The following is a 25,524-nucleotide window of genomic DNA, read 5'->3' on the forward strand; positions in this document are numbered from 1 at the left end:
TTTTAAAAAAATGTTTCCATCATTAAAAAAAAAACACTCACTTCTATACACGTCTATGGTGAGTAATTATTGTCTATGGAAAAAAATCATAGACAAATTCAAAGAAATTACAAAAAGTCAAAAATATTTACAGTCGGAATGTCATCCGCTGGTTCGATTATTAAATCTCTGATCATGTCGTCAATTTGCTTATTATCATGGAATTAACAAGTGGACCTTTTCGAAAATTATTATTTTTAATTAGTTTATCCCGTAAATAGCAAATATTTAAAATGTTATCAAGATTCCACCCATTTCACGGCTCAAACATTATTCTTCGGGAAGATAATACGGTCGCGTACAGAAAAGCTAGTTTTGCTAATGCTCTGACATTTAGCGAAAAACCGTTATTGCCGGGGGAAATATTTCTGGTTGAAATTGAAATGAACGAGCGAGGATGGAGCGGCTATATGAGACTGGGACTGACGCTGTTGGATCCGCAAACAGCCGCGATAGGAAACCGCGGCCTTCCGCAGTACGCCCTTCCGGATCTAGCGAACATGGGGACGTCCTGGATATTCCCGATATCCAAGACGCAGAATAACGTTATCGAGTTAGTGAACCAGGGAAACTCGCAGCGAGTGGAGAGTAGCGCCCAGCAGTCCGTGTTGGGCGATGGGCACGCAGTGCGCACCCCGCGGGGATATATATCCCGGATGGTCTTGAAGCCGCCCACTCAGAGCGGCATGCCTCAGGACATACTGCCTACTGACGCCGGCAGTAGAATCGGCGTATTTTTCGTTCCCCTGCGAAAACAAAACGGGGATGAGAATGATCTTGCGGAGATGCATTTCATTATCAATGGTGAAGACCAGGGGCCGTGCACCAAAGATATTCCCTACAAGAGAGGTCCCCTGCACGCGGTCGTGGATGTCTACGGGACCACAAAACAAGTCAAAATTGTCCAACTATACGGAGGTAAGCTATTTTATTTTGTTTATCAATTTAATTTCTTGGTGCTATTGATGCGAGATATTTTGAAGATTCCAGTCAACTTCATTGCATGTGTACAAATTATTTATTTAGAAAAATTTTTAAAAATCAAACAACTTGACTCTATTCTACTAACACGCACTATCTTAATAAAGTGTCGGGTTGCGGTGCCGTGCTTAGTATCCCAGACTCTTGAGTCAGAGTTTCAAGTTCAGACCCACTCTGCCACTATTTGATACCTATTTTTAATAATAATACAAGAAAAAGAAGAAGAAATACTAATAATTATACATACATTTTTTGATATGCGATTAATTCTTATGAAATAAATCATTTGTCGCAACTTTTGAATAAATAATCTAATTGAATGTATGTTTTGTTTTACAGTGAAAACGCTACAGAATGTGTGCCGCGATGCAATACTTCAATATGTTGAAATCCAGTCAGTGAAATCTCTCCCTCTGCCAAAATGTGTGAAAGAGTTTCTACTTCAAGCTTAAATAATAATTTACCCTGATATATACATGCGTACATACGTGTGCATCGTGCAATCACATTGCTAAATTGACGTATCTTTGAGGAAAACCATTGTGATGAAATCAAATTTAATATTTTCTATAAAGTATTAGGTAAATATTTTTTATGTGTATGCAAGTAGCTGCTATTGAAAATGTATAGGTATTAAGTGCAAATTGTAAAGTATGATTAGTTTAAGTATTTGCATAGGAAAGATTTTTTCTGGTGAAATTACAGTGGAGCTCCGCTATTTGTGTGAGACTAATTTTCAAAGACTGTTCAATGCACAAATACTGAATAAATTTCTCAGTAAGAAAATAATGTACCTATGCTAGATTAAGGCATTCCAGACCCCTCAATGATTATTTACTATTCATATAATCTGGCATTCAGTGTATAAAATCAACAAATGTTTACTAATATTTTACTTTAAATTATTATAATTTGGGAATGGAATTAGCAAAAGGTGAAGGACATAAGGGGAATATCATTAGGAACCTAACCTCTCAAGCAGTATGGACAAACCTTATTGTCCAAACAATATTGATGTATTTGTGTTTATAATCTCATCACTGTCATTTATTTTTAAAAAAGGACTTTTAGTGACATCTGTTGACTTCTTCACATAGTTTCTTGAAGCATTGGTACAAATTATTTACTGTACCAACTTCACAATATTATGTTTAATATAACATTTATTTGTTTTGGCAAAAGTAATACTTGAAGATTATCAAAACTAATTCACAATATTAGTTAGTATTTTTATTTATTTATTTATTTGATATTCCAATTGAAAATATTATTTTAACGATGCTCATGATTATTTACTTTAAAACCTTATATTGTTTTTTTTCTATTATTTCAATCTAAGGGTTATCTGCACCCAATGGTCCACTGCATCGTATCGACGCAGTGTTATCTTGGTTAATTACACATTAAGGCAAGGTGATCAGTCTGCAAAAAATTAGCGAGGTTCCACTGTAAAAGCATGACAAACCAATTAATATAGTCAAATTTACAACAAAAAGTTTTTATATTCAATTGTGAACAATGTATATATATTTGATGATAAAAAATTTATCATAAAGACAACCCAAACAGCAGTCAGATTTCAAATTACACTGTCCTTATCATTCATTGTTCACTTTGTGTAATACCACTTTTAAAAAAAACACTACTTTGTGACAAGGGATCGGAATAATCATTCCATCATCAGGTCAAATGTAGATTAAAATTAAATTATTATGGTCTGACATTTATACATAAATGAAATTTTGAAAGAGAGAAAGAAGACAAAGAATTACAATCTTCTTTCTCTGTTTCAAAAAATTTTTTTTTGTATAAGCATAACAATTTCATTTTAATCTACATTTGACCTGATGATGGAATGATTATTCCGAAACCAATAGTCACAAAGTAATGTGTTTTAAAGAGGTATTACACAATGTGAATGATGAATGATAAGGAGAGTGTTACATTACCATACCACAAAATTAACAATGCTTTTAATATACGAAATAGATTTCAAATGCACTGATATTTATTATTAGGTGTAAAAACTAGAAATCTTTAAGTTAAGTATATTTTTAGAGATCTGACTGTTGGTCGGACTCTATGTCAACATAGCTGTTCACCATTTTATTTTGCATGAATCTAAACAGTATTTTTTGTTTGTTTTCCTAATCTTTGTTGTATTTTTTTGATCTGTTATTATTTTATTCTAAAATTAGATGTTAATAGAATTTTTGAACTTGCGCCATTCTTATTGGACATTTATGATTGTTCTTATCCCAATTGACAAGGATTGATAATTTGACAGGAATATCTGTCTGGTATTATAAAAATGTAAATAATCACTTCTTTAAGAAACTTCCATTAAATATATATATATTTTAAATAGGATGGATTTGATTTATTATATTTAATGTATATTATGTTACTGACTTATATCTCTGACTATATCGCTCACTCCTTTCAAGAACGTCATAAATCAAAAATCGTCAATTTTCAGTTGTGCGTATTTTCGGGATGCCCAGAAAATGTACTATATCCCAGCAAAAGAGGCATATTTTTAACTTAATATTTACCCGCCACAAGGCAGAAAGTGTTGTTTTTGCATTTTGAAGAAAAGGTATTGTTTAATTATTATTTTAAATATAATAAATATTTTTCAAATGGAGAAAAAACATTCAGGTTTTACCTAAAAAGATTTGTTGCACAGTAAAAAGTTTAATAAGTGGCTTGATATTTATTTTTAATACATTGTAATATATTTTTAATCTTTAAAAACGTTCTCCTGAAAAATCAAGTTTTTTGATTTATGACGTTCTTGAAAGGAGTGAGCGATATATCATACAAAAACGTGACATTTTAAAACTGTTTTAACAAAAAACGCCTATAATAACGCCATAAAAAAAAATTGGGATAAAATTGCTCAACCATAGATTTAACATGGAAATTTTAAATTTCTAGTCACTAGACACATTTTTAATACCATAATTTATGGGGGCCAAGGATGTTTAATAAAGATTGTCAATATTTATTTGTGATTAATAGTCTCAGTTGAAAAGAATTGCAGAACTTCAATCGTCACATCATTATTTTTGGCCAGTTGCTTTGTGATCTGAAGAAACAGTTTGTTTTAATAATCTCAATTTCGTTTCTCATATTAACAACACACAGTGAAGGGCTGGATTCTAAAAGTCTTTCAAGCGCTATTTTTTCGCTAGTGTAAATACCTAGCTTAAATATCTCATTTACTACTGCTCAACATCTCGCTACATACTTTTATATCAACTTAATAATAGTTGAACTCATCTTTGAAATCAATGTGCTAGAAATGTACATAATAATAAATAATAATAAAACTCTTATCCGCACCCCAATGGTGCATAGGGCACTGTGTCATATAAACGCAGTGTTATCTTGATCGTTTACACATGAAGGAAGGGTGATCAGCCCTCCGTTTCAAGTACCAGTCCATGGTAATATTGAATAAATATTACAGTGAAAAAATCACTTATATTTATTTTACCCCCCTTGGGAATCGAACCCGGGACCTCCAGAACGGTAGCCGAGTGTGCTACGGAGGCGGACAGAAATGTACATACAAAGTTTTAAATTGACTTTAAATATTTATTAAATAATTTGTTGGTGTCTGTTTTACAAGTAAATTAAGGTGTGATAAAAAAATGCAAAATACCTACTCAGGGAACGTTTGAAATGAGAATAGGTATTCTATACTTTTTTACCATCCTATATTATGAAATTATATTACATCAATTCATATCTTAACATTCCATAAAATGTTCTTTGTATAAAATTTCATTTTTGTTGTGGTGTCATTATTATTTTACATTTGTACATTTTCCCAGCCATTTTAAAAATGTTTTGTAATATTTTCTTGTACAGAAATAAAAAATGTTGTACAAACTAGATATTAGCAATAATTCTGTCTCATGCTTGTTCTTTTTACATACTTTATATAAAAGATGTATTGTTATTTACTAAAATTATACACCATTTTAGCATTGACTTCGATTAACTAAATATTATATAATGTATTGTACTTAAAAATGAAAAGATGTAATTTTTTTTTATTAAATTAAAATAAAGATATTCTTATTTAAACATATTGAGTTTTTTTTATAGTCAAGGTATTATCCTGCGGTAATTTTGATAAATTTTTAACCCACCCCGTACTAAGTGGGGAAAAACTCCAACAGCCACCAAAAAAACTAAATACTTCACCTCTTACGTAATACAGATATCCTTAGATATTAAAGAATTTATTATTTGTAGCTTTGCATGTATTTAAATAATATTTTAATGTAAACATTAAAATATAAATCTATAAATAGAATTGTGCAAAATTGTTTAACCAAAAATTGTAAATATATATAGTAATATTCAAATAATTTCAAAATTCATTCATCAGCTGTGTGTTGTCTCCATTTTTATAAAAATCACATAGCAGTCTGCCAGTTACTTTTTTAAAAATAATTATGTCATTACATGGATAGATACTTTATAATGTTTTTAAACCCCTTAAATTACAATAATGAGTTGAAATTTTTATATTTTAATTATTTATTAACAAAACATTATTTATTCAATCAATAAAATATAACTAATATTATACATGCATATATTTAAAGACAAAACTATGAATGGTGATATAGTATATCAAAATATTCCTCATTCTTTTTACAATAAATATACATTTTACTTGAACCAATGTATGGGAAGCGGGTATGTAAATGGAATAAATTTATTTGAATTCTCCTCTGTTCTGTTAAACAAGATTTCATTGCCATCTTCACTGTGAACTATCCAATGGTTCATCTCCAATGGACTCAGTTTGTTACTCCAAGCCTACAAGCAATATAACAATTATGTAGTCTTGTATTATCAACCAGCCCATAAAACTCATATACTTATTTATCCGACTTTGTATGAAAGTGCCATAGATTACGAACTATAAAGAAAGTATACAGTAATAGTGTTGCCATTTCTCCAGGTGCTTCCACAACTACGACATAACCACTGCGCTCCAGTACATAACTACTCAAGTACTTTAGCGGGGACAATGCCAGTAATTTTATTTGAAGTTTACAATAAAGTTCCATTCTCAAATAGAATACGCTAATTCAGGATAAAAGTGAAGGCAAATTGAGAACACAAAAATGTATTTATGTGGATGACAATTATCCAGGGGATCTATTCCTTTCCATCAAGCTTCTCTCTCTCTATTTCTAGTATGGTAGGTAACATGTTTGTCCATTTCGGCTCCATTTAATGGCAACACTGAACAACCATATTTAAATAAAATTTACTATTTCCACAGCACTCCAGTACCTACTCAAGCAAAGTTTATTGGCTTAGTTATCAAACGGATGGAGTGAAAAATCATGCGATGCTCCATTGCTACCTACTTAAAAATTCTCTCAAAATACTAACCAGCGTAACTTTGACCATAATATAAGACTAATAATATTTTAAGCTAACCCAAAACTAAATATCTAAGGCTAATATATTATTCCAATTTATTTAGAATGGTTTGTTTTATGATTAATATAGTCGTGTACTGTCACCTTGTCAGCATGGTCACACCAGTCTATGGCAATGTTAATTCCTTCTTCTTGAGCCAGAGCGCGGCTTTTATCCAAATATTTCCGTACTTTAATATTGTCACGGTTAATTAATAGATGATAATATGCTCTGAGAAAGCTGTATCTGTAATATTCAAATTAATTACACATTCCACAGGCAATTCTTTTTTCACATTTAATGTAAAAAAATAAATATTTCAAATCGCATTCATAGGTAATACAGTTCTTAACATCAGTATAAATTAAATTACTACATTTGTTTTGTCTATTCTTCTTCTTCTTCTAACCCTATTCGGACCCTATGGTGCATAGGGCACTAAATCATTATCGTTAAACAAGACATTAAAACAAAAAATAGCATGTTAAAACAAAAAATACAAGATGCAAAGGTGATTAACCTTGCGCTTCAGGTACCAGTCCAAGGTAATATTGAATAAATATTAGAGTGAAAAAAATAACTTATATTTATTTAACCCCCCTGGGAATTGAACCCGGGACCTCCAGAACGGTAGCGGAGCGAGCTGACCATTTTTCTATTACTTTCATTGTAATAATTTATATAAACTTTTCATACTAATTGAATGATCATTTGGTCTAACTGCTGTATTCTGAGTCAGCAATTACAAGTTTACCGTGACATTTAGCTTAATTAACTTCGCTGACCTTTTGATTGGTATTAATTTGAAAAAATCCACACTCTAAAATTGACGCTGATGAAGTGAATATGATACCCAGTGGTTGGAAGTAGCAAAAAAATCATTTTTGCTCACAAAAAAAATAGAAATAATTCGAAAAACACATTGAAACTACTCGGCTGTCCAATTAGACTCTACTTAGTCCAAAAATGCAAAAAAAACCTATTACAAAAAAAATGTCCCTTACTGTGTTTTAAATTTGGACAGCCGTACTGTAGCAGCATATAATTCTTGTAAAATCAAGAAGATCTCCAACAAAAATAATGAAACTCATAGCCATGAAAATAATTATCAGTTATATACACACAAACATCAAAATCTTCTCCTAACCGTTATTTGCACAAAATGGTGCATAGGGCACTGACAAAGATGTAGTGATATCTTGATTGTAAATTAAATGAAGGAAAGGTATCATCCTGCTCTTCAGTTACTATTCATTACATAAATATTATAAGAAAAAAATATTTACTAGACTCTTGATTAAATAACGTGAATGTTTACTAAATTCATTATTTAAAAAATAACATGGCATTAAAACTTAAAGCACTCGTGTTTAATTATCATTTAAATATAAAAAAAATCTAAGCCAGTTTTCATTTTCGAAATACAAAGCATCCCTGTTAATCAGCCTTCTTGTTGATTTGATCCCACTAAATCGAGAGTCCGCTGTATCAGATCACCCCTTACCTTGGCGCGCAGATTTTATTTTGACTGCATATTTGTTTAATTTTCTTGTAGACCTTTTTCAGCAATTTCAACAATATCGAATATTCAAATTCATTTTTACTATCCATCTCCGATACAAGAGAGAGCATGAGTCCTTCAAAATATCGTAATGCAGTGGTGATGTAAACATTTTCGCTAAATAAAATCTGGTCGTATTTGCGGGCCTTCTCAAACCACATGGCCGTCGTGTCCCATTGCCGAGTACGCATAGCCCTTAAAAAATACAATATTCACTTTAAAATGCATTACATATACATACAAAAATTAAAACATTGCCTATATTAGTAATATCGCTCACTCCTTTCAAGAACGTCATAAATCAAAAATAGTCAATTTTCAGTTGTGCATGTTTTCGGAATGCCCAGAAAATGTACTATATCCCAGCAAAAGCGGCATATTTTAACTTAATATTTGTCCGCTACAAGGCAGAAAGTATTGGTTTTGCATTTTGTAGAAAAGGTATTATTTAATTAAAAAGAAAAATAAACTAGTTATTTTTTAAATGGAGAAAAAACATACAGGTTTTTCCTAAAAAGATCTGTTGTACTAAAAAGTTCAATAAGTGGCTTGATATTTATTTTTAATATATTGCATAATATTTTTAAACTTTAATAACGTTCTCCTGAAAAATCAAGTTTTTTGATTTATGACGTTCTTGAAAGGAGTGAGCGATATGAAAACAGTGCCTATATTAGCAACAATTTTGCATGATTTTATTAAACTATGTTATCTTCCTTCTTCTTCTAACCCTTATCCGCACCCAATAGTGCACAGGTCACTGCATCATATAGAAGCAGTGTTATCTTGATCGTTAAATACACGAAGGAAAGGTGATTAGCCTTACGCTTCAAGTACCAGTCCAGGGTCATATTATATAAATATTTGACTGAAAAATCACTAATATTTATTTTGACCCTCTTGGGAATCGAACCCGAGACCTCCAGCATGGTAGCCTAGCGTGCTGACTATTACACTACGGAGGCAGACTGTTATCTTACCATATGCATATAATACATGAGAAATAAAAAAGTGGAAATGTCTAGTTGATAAATTAAATTGTATTGTCTTACCGCACCCACAAGTTAACAATGAAATGCCATCCCGCCATAGGATCCTTGCTGTTGATTATATTCTCCCCGCACTCCAAATAAAACTTGCAACATGAAGTGTATGTCTCTATAGTATATCCAGTATCTAAATGTAGATCCAATGTCTTTGCATAGTACCAAGTTTTATCTTAAATAAGTACCATTTTATTTTATTAACTATTAAATACTTTATGCATTTCATCATAGTGCCTTGCATACTAAATAAATGTACAGCAGGACCTCTATAATCCGTGAGCCAAAAATTTACCCTCTGATCGAACTAGTGGAGCGCTCGGATTACAGTACAGAGAACCTGTAGGGTATTTTTATTAACTAAAACAAATATGTGTTGTAAAATTTTGAATGTATTTATTCAACTTTTTTAAAGAAATATAATATTACAGTTGGTCGAGATTTATTTAATGGCAAGTAAAAAGCTTTATTTCGCAATTTACATAAAAGCATATTCTCTTGCACAGGAATATCCACTTGGTTAGCCCATTCTGGGCATGAGTGGGCATACAGATTACAACAGAGGTGTTCGGATAAGCGGGGGTTCGTATTATAGAGGTCCTGCTGTGTTTGCATATAATTTAAGGTAAATAATTTTTGTTTTAAATAAATTTAAATTATGTATTCTTAAAAATATGCATTGATTTGGCGGCATGCACTTGACAAAAAACTTGAGAGTGCCCAGAGTGAAAGCTATCTTCACTACATTATTAATTAACACTACGTTATTTTTCTCACTGTGATTCCAGCAGTGGGGTATTGCTATAATTTATTCAGGTTTAGTTTCTTGAAAAGACTTCTCAGTATGTAGCAGGTTTTAGAAACATACTTATTACGTCGTGGTCATTTTCTTCATCTTTCAATCTTTGAAAGATCTCCATGGCTGCACCAAACATCTTCTTGCTAGACAGGACCCCCCCTAGTCCAATGAGCACTTGCGCTTTGTTGTACCTCGCCTTGGAGTTATTCAGGGTCTTGAGGACTTTGTATCCTATTTCCATGCCACTTTCTGTGTTTACGTGCCCGATTCTGTCAACAATACCATCAAGAGTAGCTGAGAACCGGTCAGGATTACTAATCACCATTCAATAAATGTTTGTATCCACTTACCTGAAGAGAAATATACTAGTGAACAAGTATGAAATAGCGTGGATTTCTGTGACATCTAGCAACTGGGTTACATTAGAACACATTCTCAAAGCGCAAGCTTCAATTTTGCGACACAGGTTCATCTTTATGAAAACAAATCCAAAAAAATTATTGGCTATTTTTATAACATATTTCAAAATAATTTTTGATATTCTGAGATAAGGGTTTCAATAAATATCAGTGATTTTTCACTGCAATATTTATTTAAGTACCTGACGCTCATGACTGATTACATTGCCTTCATGTGAATGGCAATCGAGGAAACACTTTGTCTACACGATATAATGCCCTTTGCACCATTGGGCATAAAAATATAAAAATAAAATAAAATAAAATATATTAGCATAAAAATATAACATTTTTAGTGATTGATCTTTATACACAATTACTGGATTAAAACCCGCAAAGCAGTTGATATATATTTTTTTATTGGTATATAAAGCAGTGACAAAGAACTTTTTGCAGGGGTTTTTTTAGTGTTTAGTGTCCAAATGACCTTGTTTGATGCTGTTTTGCCTAGCGCTTAAACTTATTAGAACATATCTCCCACGTTGACCGGGGTTTTAATGATTTATGGGTACATAGATTGTAAAGGAAAGGATAAATCTTTTAATACGTTTGTGGTTAAATGGTTGAATTACCTCATTATACCGTTTTCCAATTGTTAACATATTTCCATTAACGATACAGAGCAGTACAAAGTTTCTATTCAACTTTAAAGCACAATTCAAGGACCACACAGCCGCCAAGTAAGCCGCCTCAAAATCCTCGATGTTCTGCAATAATTCTGCATTTTCACAAATAATAGTGCCTATTTTCAACATACAGAGTTAAAGCAAAGAATTAAGGGTACCATAAAGTAGGTAAACAAATAGGTCAAGTTTTGAGCCACTTGGTCCATGAAGGTCCCTTCTATGCCGGTCACTTTTCCAATATACAATTCGGAAAACATTTCAAGGGCCAGCTTTTGCTTTGATTTTTCAAAGAACAATCTTAATTTAATTTTGTTTCTGAAAAAAAATTAACTCTCTAAAGCACCATTCACACAGGTGATAGATTGCTACAATTTATCTACCAATCTTGGTTCATTATGTCTTGTCTACATACAATATGGTTACTGGTAAAAATCACCCTGCATTTTATGTTATTGTTAAGAGAATAATCATCAGACTGCGCCTCAAAATCGAGACAGAATTACTTGGTTATGCAGCAATGGCCTTTTTTTTAATTTTTATCTGTTATTTTAAAAAATCTCAAAGGACTTGCATATATTAACAGTATTCGGCTTACACACAAGATAGTACAAGTGCCCTAGCTATTGATGTCATTCTCCTTTTCCTCCATTACTCTTCCCATTTGGAAACATGTCTTTTACCTTGAGTCATATGTAGTTCACTTATAATATCTCCATCCCATCACACACATTCCAGTGCTATACTAATGTGTGAAGGCAACTAGCCGTAATTCTAGTTGCAGCTGTTTAGCGTAACACGGCTCAAAGCATTCTTATAACTAGCCTGTATCACATACAATCATAGATTTTGCTCCATCTATTTCCTTTACCGAGATATTCAATATCCAAATAGCCGCAAAATTGTATTAATTTGATACAAGTGTTGGGAAAAAGCATAATTTTAAGTTAACTTTAAACTCGTTTATCTCAAATCTACTGTTTTTAACTTGCGGCTTGCCATTGCACATTAGTATATCTATGAATTTGGAGAGCAGGACTGATTATCCAACTTCATATAACTACAATCAAGCTCTTTTAAATGCGTCGCTACTACCTTGAAGTTGGAAAAGGACATCCAAATAATGTCATGGCTTTGAGTAAATATATATACGCCTCCTGCAAGTCTCTATACTCCAGCAGGGCTCTTCCTCTTATGGAAGCTATTCTACCAAACACGAAGTTCTTTTGCCAAGCTGAAAATCGCTTATTGTTTTCTGGCAAATGAAATTTCGGACTCTGCAACAAATCAAATACAAGCATACCTTTCATAGAAAAAAAAACAATGAGGGGATTGTCAATCTTTTTAAAAAGAACTACTATGCAAAAATACGTCAAGTTTCTTACATTGACAAATTCATCTACTTGGCATAATACGACCATCGCTTCTTGAATATTTTCTTCGTTAATTTTTAATTCAGCATATTCTATGTACGCCTCTAGAAGTTTGTGAACCTCGTCTGTAAATTAGATTTACAGCATATTTACTTGGTTTTATCATGATAGAAATATATTTCAATATATATATACCTAGTAAAACAGTTACCAGTTTTTCTACAGTGCTCAATAATCTGAGTGTACATGGCGGCTAATATCATTTCACATTCGCATGATACAAAGTTTCCCATATTAAATAAACTCAGATTATCCAATTCGTCAATACCTAAAAAAATATTGTGTATCTATTTTATTAGCTTAACCATAGTGTTCCCAAACTGACTATGCCCATGGATTCTTACAGCAAAAATCTAGCAGTGGACCCTTAAAAATATTAATAAGGCATATTTTTATTTAAAGTAGTTAATAGATTCCTTACAGTGCTAATGAGATTAAATGAGGAATATTATTTTTTGACATCTCAATATAGATGAAGAAGAATATGGAAGTTCACTAATTCTAACCATGATTGACAACCATGCTACTCAAATTCTTGAAACTCCAAGATACATTGATCAAACTCGAAACACAGTGCTTGACTTCACTAGAGACATCTATGGTGAGATGAGGGAGGCTTTTATTAAGCAGAAACTCGTTTAATTTGTGTATAAGGTCCAAATTCTGAATTATATTCACATATCGCTCACTCTTTTCAAGAACATCATAAATCAAAAATAGTCAATTATTAGTTGTGCATGTTTTCGGAATGCCCAGAAAAAGTACTATATCCCAGCAAAAGCGGCATATTTTTATCTTAATATTTACCCGCTGCAGGGCAGAAAGTGTTATTTTTGCATTTTGAAGAAAATGTATTGTTTAATTTTTTTTTTTTAATATACTAAATATTTTTCAAATGGAGAAAAAACCTTCAGGTTTTACCTAAAATGATTTGTTGCACAGTAAAAAGTTCAATAAGTGGCTTGATATTTGTTTTTAATACATTGTATTATATTTTTAAACTTTAAAAACATTCTCCAGAAAAATCAAAATTTTTGATTTATGACTTTCTTGAAAGGAGTGAGCGATATTTAAGAAACGCTAGAAAATATCATTTTTATTAATGAATTAATTTGACCAGTTAATTTATAACACAATATATAAATAATATTCTAAACATTTTCATGATCGGTGTTTTATGTTATTTATCTTTGAACTCTCTTTTTCCTTCATATGTATCAGATACTTGACTAATATGGTCGCAGAGCACTGAAAATGTGCTGTATGACCATATAAGCCACCACCACACCTAACCAGAAATTTTCATGACTAGTATTTTAAAAGTAACTGAAAATCTTTAAATTGTCACAAATAACTTACTTTTTAATGTCACCCGGTGAGATTCAGACCTCGGAGAATGGTCAATCTGAAATAATGAATTAAACTCGTCTATTTTTACATGTACTAACATTATCGCTTTGACACTCTCTCATAACCTTAAATATATAATACTTATTTGTTTAGTACAAAACAAAGTGGAATTAATAGAGCCTACTTACTGGTATGTCAGATTTAAAGTATTTGAAATTAAAACCATCATCGTTTAGATACATTGCAAAACTCTCCGGAATTTCATAGTTTTCACCGTGAACCTAGAAAAATTGTCATACAGCTGAAATTTTTTTGTATAAAATTGATAGAACATTTAGTATTAATATACCGCCAACTAATTTCCAAAACTGTGTTTTGTACTAACATCTGTCCTAATACCCAACAATTTCTTGAAATATCCCCCGCCACACGAAACACACTTCCCAATATTCTTCTCCAAATAAGTAATTGCCCGGTTGTGAAAGTCTATCTAGAAAAACAAATAAGAAAACCATTGACAGCACCCGTATTTAATAATAATTTAATAAGGATTAAAAAACCAATAAAAACCTTCTGATTTTCTGTCAATAAGTCATATGCGTAAGTAAAAAACATAGTGTTACAAAAGCGCATATATCCACACCAAGCATAATAAGGCAAGTCATTTGTATCTGTAAAAAGAAGCTTTTAAATATTCACGTAAAATTTATTATTTGCTATCCGAAAAGTAAGTACTAATCCAAATCATTTCAGCAAGTTATCACGATAACATACATTTGTTATTCCAATATTTCAAAAATCTCAACAGAGATGACAAGGACTTACAACCCGTCATTGGCTAGTATATGTCATCACCTTTTTTTGCCTTAAACCCTTATTATTATCCGTGATTACACGGAAATTCCAACAAATAAATATAGGATCTTCTGTATGAATGTTTCTCATCACATAAAGATATGATATCTTCTTCGGACTCCCATTCACATAGACAGTACCATCGGTTGACTTGACATATATTTAATTGCTAATTAAATGATGACAAGGTGATCAGTCCTGATTTTGGGATAGAGAAGTAGAATAGTTTTGGTAAATCGAGTCAAAATAAATATGGTTGTTCAATCATTGGCCAAAAAATGACATTAAAGGTCCTGTTAAATGCTTAGACTCCTATATTTTCAATGAAAAATTTTAAGTCTTTCTTGAACCATTTAAAAAGACCCTACTAAGTATGAATTAATATTTGATTTGACACCTGGGATCTCGATTCCAATGCAGTGACACTTCTGATCAGCTAGTGATCTCTCCAACAGAGGTTTGATAAAGATGCCACTCTTGTCATGCGTAAAGTCACCTCCGGCACATTTCAAAAAGCCAATATCAAATAGCTTTGCAAATCCTGAAATCACGTATTATTGAATACTAAGAGTGGCAACGTGCAAAATCAGAATGCAAGTATACTTTTTGCAAAAAAAATGATCTTCAAATTTCTATAAATTATTACCATATTCATCAGATACAGCTAGCAAGAACTCAATCGGCAAGAGGTCAATGTAATGTAGTAAACTCAGCAGCGACAGACACATTTGACTCGAGTGGCTGTCCCAATCAATCAGAATCAAATTGGGGCTAAATAATTATAATAAAATTTGTGAAAGACCTGTGGCAGCTTGTTTGTCTGACTGGCACCGGAGCACGTTGAGCAATAATGCTCGACTAAATATCTCTCCTAGTGCGGAACTGCATTTCAGTAGCACTTTTTCAAATGGTGTTAGAGTGTCGTAGGTTTTTAAAAATGTAACTGAAAAAAAAATTCACTCAATGGATGGTTGATAGATTTGTCTAATTGATTGCACTAAAATTCTCGAGATTGAAAAATAGACTGAATATAGGTCATGACAGAAACAGATGTGAAGTCGTGGTGATTTAGTCCCGTACTGTGATCAAGGAATCATGGAAACGTAAAGGAGCTCAGAGTGAACAAAAATTGCTGCTTAGGAAAAAAAAAGAAAAAAAAAATAGTAGGTCGGAAAAGAGTAGCTAGAGGACTCAGGAGTTGAAAACATGCTTTTACAACCTTGTGTAAATTGGACAAGTTGCTGCTACGGTGTCTACGATGCATGGTGTACAAGTCATTCGAGGCAAGGATGTTTTAATATTTTAAATAAATAAATATGGAAGAGATAAAACACAAAAAGATCGCAACAGGATAACTTACCATTAGAAGTAACTTCAATCTGCATAGTTTCAAATGAATAAGTCGGCTCTAAAATAGCAACTTTAATTTTATCTTGAGTAAACCTACTGCTACTAGAAGCATCCGACTCATTCTGCTAAAAATTAAAATTACTCTATAAGGCTGCTTTCATATTTGATTTTCCTTCTTTTATTTTACAAACTTTAATATATTTTTTTATATTTTATTCAATAACCTTCATATTTTGCCAAGAATTTTTATCGATGATCGGCATATTTAAAGCAAAGAGTTTAAATCACACGATTTGTTTAAACATAAATATTTTATTAATAACCCGCAAAGCTTCTACTTTTAGAGGCCTGTCTCCGGGTAGAATAGTAAGGACAGGGAAGATAAATGTGAAAAATACATTACAAACACCCAGACAAATTGAAAATAAATCTTTCATGAATTAATTTTGCACTTGGCGGGAATCGAACCCGCAATGCCAGTTTCGCAGTCGGGCATCTACCCAACTACGCTACGATGCCTGTCATATTTAAAAAAGCCTAACAGACACAAATTACGTTGGTGAGCATTTCTGACTCCAAAACAGCTTATTTAGTAAAAGGCGTAACATACTCGGTAGCTGGATCGAAACATGAACCATCCATCGAGGGAGATGTCCAGGCTGAGTCGAGGAAACTCTGTGCCGACAGGGGTGCAAGTCAAGTCTTCATTTATCGGCATCACTGCTCCTATTGCTAATGCTTCATCGTTGCTTAGCATCCTCAAAGAGAAAAGAAAAAAAATCATAAATGAAGGGGTTTGGAAATATAAATGATGAAATAATAACTTGTCAACAAGCAAAGAAAGATATGCATCCCTAGGTGTTACTTCTTAAGCTATCATTTAGACCTGTATTCCTAAAAGTGGGCGATAACCCCCCCTGTGGGCGTTCTAGAAGACTTTTACAGGGCATAAGAAGCCCAAAGAGACAGTAGAAGTACTAAGAAGTAAAGTATATATTTTTATTCCTTCCCTCTTTCTATCATGGGACATTCTGGCAATTTTATTTTCCCCTTTGATGATAAAATTTGATAGGGGAGTGCCAGACTAAAAATGTTTGGGAACCTGTGATTTAGACTAATAAAAATATATCATTGGTAGTACCATGACAACAAAAGTAAGATTAAAATTGTTACCTGCGTAAATTCCTCCGGCCCTTATCAAAAACCAAAGTATTCAATCGATGCGGCGATAACTTGATCAGGATTTTTATAAATATATATGATTATTATGATATGATCAGTCTTGAAGGATCAGGAGTGAAATATGTTTGATGTGATGCAGATGACGTAAGTGAAGGAGCTAAAGATGAAAGACATAAATGCTGATGGGAAAGAAATTAGAGTAGAAATGTTGGCGACTATAGAAGAGGAATTGTTTTTCACGGTAGTGCAGTGGTTCGTACGTATGGCCACCTTGCTGAAGGTCTCGTTTGATTCCAAGGCTAGTAAAATAAATCACCATGCCTTTACATAATCAACAATAAAACTCAATGCTTCACTACAGTGTGGTGCCCTATGCACCATTGAGTGCAGAAGAAGAAAATGAGAGTAAAAAATGAGAAAAGCAGTAATGCTTAGGCTACTCCGGGTTGCATACCCATACACTCCTTATATCTTTGAGTTCCCAGAGGATAAATGTGTAAATCAAATGTATAAAACGCAATCTACCTGATACTTAACTGCCCCGACTGAATAAGAATTTGAATAAACTTTTGAATCCATCCAAAAACGCCTTGGCTGTATGCTTGAACCATCCTATTTAAAAATAAAATACACATTTCAATTATTTCATACCACTTTATCAAAACACATTCTTGGTCACAATCGACCTGTACAGATTTATTGTGACTTAAAATATTGAAGTCTTTACAAACTGGGCTATTATCCTTTTAACCCTTTCCGGTCCTATGTCGAATGTCATTCGACATCGCCTTTATTCCGGTGAGTCCTATGTCGAATGTCATTCGACATCGCCTTTATTCCGGTGAGTCCTATGTCGAATGTCATTCGACATCGCCTTTATTCCGGTGAGTCCTATGTCGAATGTCATTCGACATCGCCTTTATTCCGGTGAGTCCTATGTCGAATGTCATTCGACATCGCCTTTATTCCGGTGAGTCCTATGTCGAATGTCATTCGACATCGCCTTTATTCCGGTGAGTCCTATGTCGAATGTCATTCGACATCGCCTTTATTCCGGTGAGTCCTATGTCGAATGTCATTCGATATTTTTTTTCTTCATCAATTTAGTGATAAATACAAGCAAACATATTTTTTTCTCACTCATATTTAGTGTGCTGTATACTGGGACGAGAATTCAATGATACATTCAAAATAAAAATAAATTTTTAACACTAGTGTTATTAAAAAACAAAAAACTTGGATGTATTATTTTACCCTGTAATGCTGTAAATCTATTGTGGACCTGATGGAATTATTTTTTAAAAATATATAGTCCGGAAAGGTCCTGTCTCAAACATGTGTGACACTACTGCAAATTTCAACATTTGTATTTGCATTTGTATCAACATTTGTATTTGACTTTCCTACTTATTTCACTACCAATGGTTAAATGTTTATGACAGTTTCGATATTAGGATAGATACATCGCTCACTCCTTTCAACAACGTCATATATCAAAAATCTTCAATTTTCAGTTGTGCATGTTTTCGAAATGCCCAGAAAATGTACTATATCCCAGCAAAAGTGACATATTTTTAACTTAATATTTACCCGCTACAGGGCAGAAAGTGTTGTTTTTGCATTTTGAAGAAAAGGTATTGTTTAATTTTTATTTCAAATACAATAAATATTTTTCAAATGGAGAAAAAACATTCAGGTTTTACCTAAAAAGATCTGTTGCACAGTAAAGCGAGTTCAATAAGTGGCTTGATATTTATTTTTAATACATTTTATTATATTTTTAAACTTTAATAACGATCTCTTGAAAAATCAAGTTTTTCGATATATGACGTTGTTGAAAGGAGTGAGCGACATTTTTGGGATGATTATAACACACTAAAATATTACATGCAGAGACATCTCTTGAGATAAGGATGATATATCAACATTTGTAAAAACAAAACCGAGCACCACCATATATTAGAGCATACCTAGCAGCTAAATCATTAATTGCGGGTCACTCTTACATTCTTAAGTCTTATCAAGTGTACTAATGGTATTATTTCTATAAGATCCTCACATTTCAAGATCTGGAGAAATAGCTTGCACATCGAGAGTTTGGCATATGATGGCCGAATGGTGCCAGCGATTCACTCCCCTCAAATGAAGAATGGTCGTTTTTGGGTTTTCCATAATTCTGGTCAAAGCTTCATGACGGATTTGTGTGTTCTGTTCCATCGTCATTATAAGACCGAGATTCCTGTTGTTCATAATATAATCTAAAAAGTCCCAGGACGTCTCATCTATATACTCTCCTCTGTGTATTGCTATAATCAGCAATGATTTAAATAACTGAAAATTTCAATTGATTAAATTCAATGCTTTACAATTATTGACTAAATATTTAGGTACCTAAGTATATAGAACCCAACATATGAAACACCTTGTCTATCAAATCATATACGGAAGATATCAAAATGTCCTAATTGCAAAATAGGACATTTCCACCGGGCCAAGACCTCTAACACTACCTTCAATATTTAAATTAAGTATCTGTTTGTGAGTTGCAACAATAATTCCTTAAAAGTTCATACATTTTCATATTAACTTATAAACCTACATGTGGTTCATTTATAAACATCTCCAAATAACTTGATTTGAGATAATGAGAAGACAAATATTCCAATTGCTAACGCAAACCAAATATTATTTATTCAAAACCAATTTTCTTGCATTTTATCAACAGATATTAAGTAATTAGGGACGTTCTTCATAATATTTATAGGAAAATAAATATTTGTACGATGACCTCAATAAATCAACATTTTTATTTCATGTATCAAAGGTTGATCGGAATTACAATTTTTGGTTTATCGTTCTAGAGTTATTTAACACTGTTTCAAACAAATGCAGTTATTTGACTAATGAAAAAGAAAATCAATAAATAATTGAAAAAATATATTTTCATATCGTATTTATTGCTTGTGCTATTTCGAATAAATAAACACACCTTTTTTGTCCGCCTCCGTAGGTCAGCACGCTCGGCTACCGTTCTGGAGGTCTCGGGTTCGATTCCCAAGGGGGGTAAAATAAATATAAGTGATTTTTTCACTGTAATATTTATTCAATATTACCATGGACTGGTACCTGAAGCGGAGGGCTGATCACCTTTCCTTCATGTGTAAACGATCAAGATAACACTGCGTTTATATGACACAGTGCCCTTTGCACCATTGAGGTGCGGATAAGGGTTTTATTGTTATTATTTTGTGAATGTAATGACAATTACATGTAATGTAATGTCAATTGTGCCAGCTTAATCCGTATAATCCAGCTTAAGTGTCCAACTGCATCTGGGTTTACTTTATCCGACAAAGCATCAAACACATCACAATTTAATTATAATGTAAATCTATTGATTCTAGATGTACTATATTTTTTTATTAAATCAGCGTTTACTTTGTAGAATTCGTCAATATTTTTTTGGCAGATATTTGATAATGGCGCTCCACAAAAATAAATTTAGTAGAAATACTTTTTGGTGTGAATACATGTAAAATATACAAAAAAATCTCTCTATAAAATATATATATATATATATATATATATATATATATATATATATATATATATATATATATATATATATATATATATATATATATATATATATATATATATATATATATATATATATATATATATATACATATATATTTATATATATAAATAAATATTAACACTTCTGACAAACCAATAGAATTAGTAGCTCCTATGAACTTTATAATACCATCAACATATACATGCCTTGCTACATAAAATCCATAGTATTTCTTTACACATGGCATCTCTTTGATTTTCTGTGCCCTCGGTGTATTGATTAGATTCTGAGAAATTCAAACCCAATATTTCATTCAGAAAACAAAGGTACTTTGGATGAATAGCCAAACCCACGACTTTTTGCACCTTACTCTCAGATGACAATCTGTCAGATGACATGGATGGGCGTCTTAAATTGTTCAACCCAAAATATATTATTTCCCTCAAAATATTATAGCTTTTCTGAAATAAATAAAAACATATTTGAATTCTCTAATATAATATTAATATTATTTAAAACAAGAATTACAAATTTACTTTATACTACTTACATCCTTATCATTTGGGGAAAGAGTAATTTTGTAAATTTGCAGTGAGTTTGGTGCCAGTTTCAACATTTCTTCCATTAATTGCGTTTTTCCAACTGTAGCTTCACCCTTTATATGAAAAAGCACTTTATAATAATTGTATGTACTTCTAAAACGACATTGAAATTTGAAAAGTATGCTCTCTCCTCAAGACTATACAAAGGATATTTTGTCACCCAACTGAATTCCATTAGGAGCTTAGAACATAGTATTTTCATAGATACCATAACTCCGTATTTTACCATAACTCTTCACTTACAAATTATGTCTTTTTATTTTAAAAAAAGGTAGCAAAAATTTGATAATCTTATATTCATTTTGTAAATATTTATAATTTTAAATAAAAATTGTGAAGGCAAAGTTATCAATCCTGCTGCAAGTGATATAAAATAAATCAAGTTAAAAATCACATATTTTTTGATCTGCCTACGGGGGCTTGTGCACTACCCGGAATTTCACCCTCCGGCAGTCCGGTTTTGAAAAATAAAAGCGACTACGACATGACTTTAGCGTGATCGAATTCACATGCAACGTGTTCACGCACCGTTCAAGAGCAATGATCCGAAAAAAGATGGTCAAATTCACAAGCCAATCCAAGCCAATCATCGTTTTAAAACGCTAACTGAAGTACCAGACGGCAAAATTCCGTATAGTGCACAAACGCCCTAAGAGTCAAACTGGGACCTCCGGCATGGTAGCCAAACGGGGTAACTACTACACTACCGAGGTAGATATTTTTTTGATAGTTTAGTGAATTTTTATAATGATTATCTTTTTTACATTTTACATTCTAATTTCTAAATAAAACAAGTAAAACATGACATGCAGGGATATCTCTTGACATAATCGTCACATATGTGCAGGATATTTGTATGATAAAAGAAATATGTATTATAATGCTATAATGCGGTACCCTATGGTCTAAAAACCATGGTTCATGTGAGAGATGTATGTATCAGTATGTGGATATATAAAAACATTGGTATCGTTAACTCAGTTTTGTAAGTAATATGACTTCCAAACTGTTATTGTGTGTTAATTACAATGAATTGAAGACTTAGATAGTTACACTAATCTGCAATGCAAAAACCTACCTTAATGATAAATATATTGGAAAAGTCGGAAATGTCATGGGCATTTTTTTCTTGCTCCATTGTATTTACCCAATTGAAGAATTTCGCCAACTCGTGATCTCTTCCCAACAGAGTCTTATTAGTTTGCTCTGGGACCAATGACCTGAAGTGGATAATGTAATACAAATTCACCTAGAATTCATTTTTTAAGAGTCCTCACTTATTCTTTATAGGTCTTGTGTGAATTACAATGTTTTTTTAAAAAAAAAATATTGCTGTTAATATTATTTTTCTTTTTATTTTATTATATTATATATCTATTATAGCGTTGTGTCGAAACTTTTATTTGCTTTCCTTAAAACACTGCCCCAATGATGTTATCCCTTACAATGGCTGCTGAAAAGTCACCTACTGAAAGTGACAACGCAGAAGCAAAATAACCAAGAAAAAACCTAGTTACAAATTACCCAGATAATTTGAGCATTTAAATCTCAAGAGAATATGTATTCTATTATTTATGAAAATTTCCACAACATATTGAGTTGTACAATTAAGATTATGCAGAGCCGATGAAAGTTTTTTCTTGGAGGATGGTTGTAAGTTAAAAAGAGACAGATGTTGTATATAGATTTAAATTGACGGACAATGATGATAGAAATCTCTTTTTTCAGTTTTACTGATGGCGTCATCTCTGAATTGGTCTAGTTTTATTTAGCCTATACATAATTAACTTGTTGATTGAGAATTACCCATATTTCCAAATGTGTCTCGACACTATTGCACTCCATTTTTTATACTAGGAATTTAATCCAGGTTAGATAACTCCTCAGAATAAAAGGTTGTCACAACACCCGACAAAGTCTCATAAAGGCTAACATATCAAGATCGTACTGTTAATGCTTCCCCTTTCAAATTGTAACGGCTCGAGTTGAGGCAAAGGAAGGTGCCAAGGCGATACATGTGTAATAATCTTAATAAGAATATTTATAAAATAATCGATATCTCAACTACGATATAGTACTTTTTTCATAATAATTGTAGATAACTATGCATAACTTACTTAAATTTAGGACTATATTCATATATCGGGCCTACATTAGATAATCCTTTCAATACTTTAAATTCCAAAAGAGTGAAATACTTTTCATTTAGTTTGCTCTGGAGAAATACTTCCTTGTCACAAGTTATTTTATCTGGGTATGCCACCATCAATCTGGCTCCCTAAATGAAATTATTATGTTTATCATTTTTTAAGACACCAAGAACAAATAATAGTTTTTATTGTTTTATTACCTTGTTTACACACAATCCAATGACAGTGTATTCTCTTCGTAATTTGTGTCCAACAATTCCACAGTATGCCAAACCTAATAATACCACAAAATAATCAAATGTGAATGCAATATGTGATAATACAACAAACAAAGGTTGGTACGTTTATCCACTTTATAATGTAAAGCAATATGAATACAATATTTTCAAAATGATAGATCACTTATTTCAAGGAGATGAAGGCTGTCTAATGATCAAATTTGTACTTGGTGAAAACCAAATGTCTAGATTATTCCTTTTCTATTATATTGGTGTAGAACATTCCACATTACAAGGGCCTGTAAAAGCCATATACTTAGCAACGAGAATAAGATACAATTAATGCATGTGATGGTTTGACTTAGTGAGGAATTAAGAAATAAGACGTAGAAGATATAGAACACTCATTGTCATAACTACTGCCAAGAAAAGGTGATTCAATAGCTAACTAGAGCATCATGTGCAAATAAATTAATTCAGTGTGCATTTACTACGATACAAACCTGAAGTTACGCCAATAGACACATTTTGTATTTTATTATGCCTTTGCAATATTTTGCGTAGTTCCACAGCGCAGCTGAGAGCTCTCTGTTTCTCCATCTCGTGTTTCAGACCTCTCAATCCAAACACTATCAAGAACATCAAATCCTTATCAAATAAGGACACTTTGTTCACAATACCATTGCTGCTTTTTACAACCCTACAAAAAGGACTTGCAATTATTAGGCTTATAATTTACGCTGTGAATGAATGGGTAAATCTATGTAAATTAGTAATAAGTAAACCACATTGCATCTCTACTTTAAGATTTGTATGACCAATCCTGGTAGTTGATGGTATACAACAATATACTGCATATATTGCTATTGTATATTCACAGATATCTCTCACTCATTTCAAGAACGTCATAAATCAAAAATTGTCAATTTTCAGTTGTGCATGTTTTCGGAATGCCCAGAAAATGTACTGTATCCCAGAAAACGAGGCATATTTTTAACTTAATATGTACCCTCTACAGGGCAGAAAGTGTTGTTTTTGCATTTTGAAGAAAATGTATTGTTTAATTATTTTTTTAAATATACTAAATATTTTCAAATGAAGAAAAAACCTTCAGGTTTTACCTAAAAAGATCTGTTGCACAGTAAAAAGTTCAACAAGTGGCTTGATATTTATTTATTTTTTAAAAATATTTTTTAAACTTTAAAAACGTTCTCCTAAAAAATCAAGTTTTTTGATTTATGACGTTCTTGAAAGGAGTGAGCGATATATATCTACATATACCATGCTTTTTGGGTGACTCATAACGCAAAGAGAAATATTTAGAAGTACAGTGCTTGGAATGACCCGTAAATTTTATTTGGAAATTTTAGAAAGGCACGGTTTCAAAATTGTTTTTTTTCAACTTAAAATGAAAATGTTTAAATAACAAACTTAGTGCCTATTTTTTGATGCATTTTTCTGGATATTTTTTAACAGTCTTTGTTCATGGATACTTCGTACACGCTGAAGAATAGATTATCCTTTTAGTAATATTGATTAAAAATATACAACTATTAAAAAGACAATCTGTACAAAAATATCTGAAAATAATTGGGACAATACTGGAATATTTATCAATAAATTTATATGCTTTTTAAATTAAAACATTCAAATTAACAATAACAATGCTGACTACTCACAAAATATAGCCATAATACGATCAAACAACTTAATAATTGCAATAACAATGAATCCTAAAAAAAAACATAATTTGCCATCATAGAAATTGGTTTTACTTTTATTGCTGTAAAATATCTACTCTTTTTTGATAAACTCTCATTTTTATTCATTCAAACCCTTATCC

The 25,524-nt window shown here is 32.0% G+C and overlaps 2 protein-coding genes across 3 annotated transcripts in view; one reads left to right on the plus strand and one right to left on the minus strand.

Moving 5' to 3' along the window:
- Positions 1 to 25,524, minus strand: part of LOC148304557 (adenylate cyclase type 10-like) — a 33,528-nt gene that overhangs the window by 1,204 nt on the left and 6,800 nt on the right. Inside the window, exons 8-34 of one of the 2 annotated variants that reach the window (XM_088268088.1) lie at positions 24,185 to 24,381; positions 23,664 to 23,737; positions 23,431 to 23,591; positions 22,392 to 22,533; positions 21,262 to 21,366; positions 20,918 to 21,172; positions 19,191 to 19,462; positions 17,657 to 17,743; positions 16,560 to 16,707; positions 15,960 to 16,074; positions 15,402 to 15,542; positions 14,997 to 15,140; positions 14,315 to 14,415; positions 14,130 to 14,234; positions 13,933 to 14,025; positions 13,754 to 13,799; positions 12,546 to 12,662; positions 12,347 to 12,459; positions 12,057 to 12,238; positions 11,123 to 11,279; positions 10,911 to 11,045; positions 10,231 to 10,352; positions 9,950 to 10,149; positions 9,091 to 9,256; positions 7,982 to 8,233; positions 6,582 to 6,723; positions 5,710 to 5,862 (exon numbers count right to left, since the gene is read on the minus strand). In XM_088268088.1, the coding sequence (XP_088124214.1) occupies positions 5,713 to 5,862; positions 6,582 to 6,723; positions 7,982 to 8,233; positions 9,091 to 9,256; positions 9,950 to 10,149; positions 10,231 to 10,352; positions 10,911 to 11,045; positions 11,123 to 11,279; positions 12,057 to 12,238; positions 12,347 to 12,459; positions 12,546 to 12,662; positions 13,754 to 13,799; positions 13,933 to 14,025; positions 14,130 to 14,234; positions 14,315 to 14,415; positions 14,997 to 15,140; positions 15,402 to 15,542; positions 15,960 to 16,074; positions 16,560 to 16,707; positions 17,657 to 17,743; positions 19,191 to 19,462; positions 20,918 to 21,172; positions 21,262 to 21,366; positions 22,392 to 22,533; positions 23,431 to 23,591; positions 23,664 to 23,737; positions 24,185 to 24,381 (3,922 nt within the window). In that variant the 3' untranslated portion in view covers positions 5,710 to 5,712. Of the gene's footprint in view, positions 1 to 5,569; positions 5,863 to 6,581; positions 6,724 to 7,981; positions 8,234 to 9,090; positions 9,257 to 9,949; positions 10,150 to 10,230; positions 10,353 to 10,910; positions 11,046 to 11,122; positions 11,280 to 12,056; positions 12,239 to 12,346; positions 12,460 to 12,545; positions 12,663 to 13,753; positions 13,800 to 13,932; positions 14,026 to 14,129; positions 14,235 to 14,314; positions 14,416 to 14,996; positions 15,141 to 15,401; positions 15,543 to 15,959; positions 16,075 to 16,559; positions 16,708 to 17,656; positions 17,744 to 19,190; positions 19,463 to 20,917; positions 21,173 to 21,261; positions 21,367 to 22,391; positions 22,534 to 23,430; positions 23,592 to 23,663; positions 23,738 to 24,184; positions 24,382 to 25,524 lie in introns of those variants that run through there. The other variant, XM_088268089.1, reaches the window with a different exon arrangement.
- On the plus strand, positions 130 to 1,779 carry LOC148304559 (neuralized-like protein 2). The gene is made up of 2 exons (XM_088268104.1): positions 130 to 957; positions 1,360 to 1,779. Exons 1-2 carry the CDS (start codon positions 273 to 275, stop codon positions 1,470 to 1,472), a joined length of 798 nt encoding a protein of 265 aa, XP_088124230.1. The 5' UTR covers positions 130 to 272; the 3' UTR covers positions 1,473 to 1,779.

This window comes from Brachycentrus maculatus, unplaced genomic scaffold (assembly GCF_059751285.1).
Source record: "Brachycentrus maculatus isolate JH-2025_06_01 unplaced genomic scaffold, ASM5975128v1 h1tg000311l, whole genome shotgun sequence".
In the NCBI taxonomy this organism is placed as follows: Eukaryota; Metazoa; Arthropoda; class Insecta; order Trichoptera; family Brachycentridae; genus Brachycentrus; species Brachycentrus maculatus.

Coding starts and splice junctions, on each gene's coding strand:
- LOC148304559 (XM_088268104.1), top strand. CDS start 273: ATGTTATCAAGATTCCACCCATTTCACGGCTCAAACATTATTCTTCGG. Junction 958..1,359: donor AATTGTCCAACTATACGGAG/GTAAGCTATTTT, acceptor TTTGTTTTACAG/TGAAAACGCTACAGAATGTG.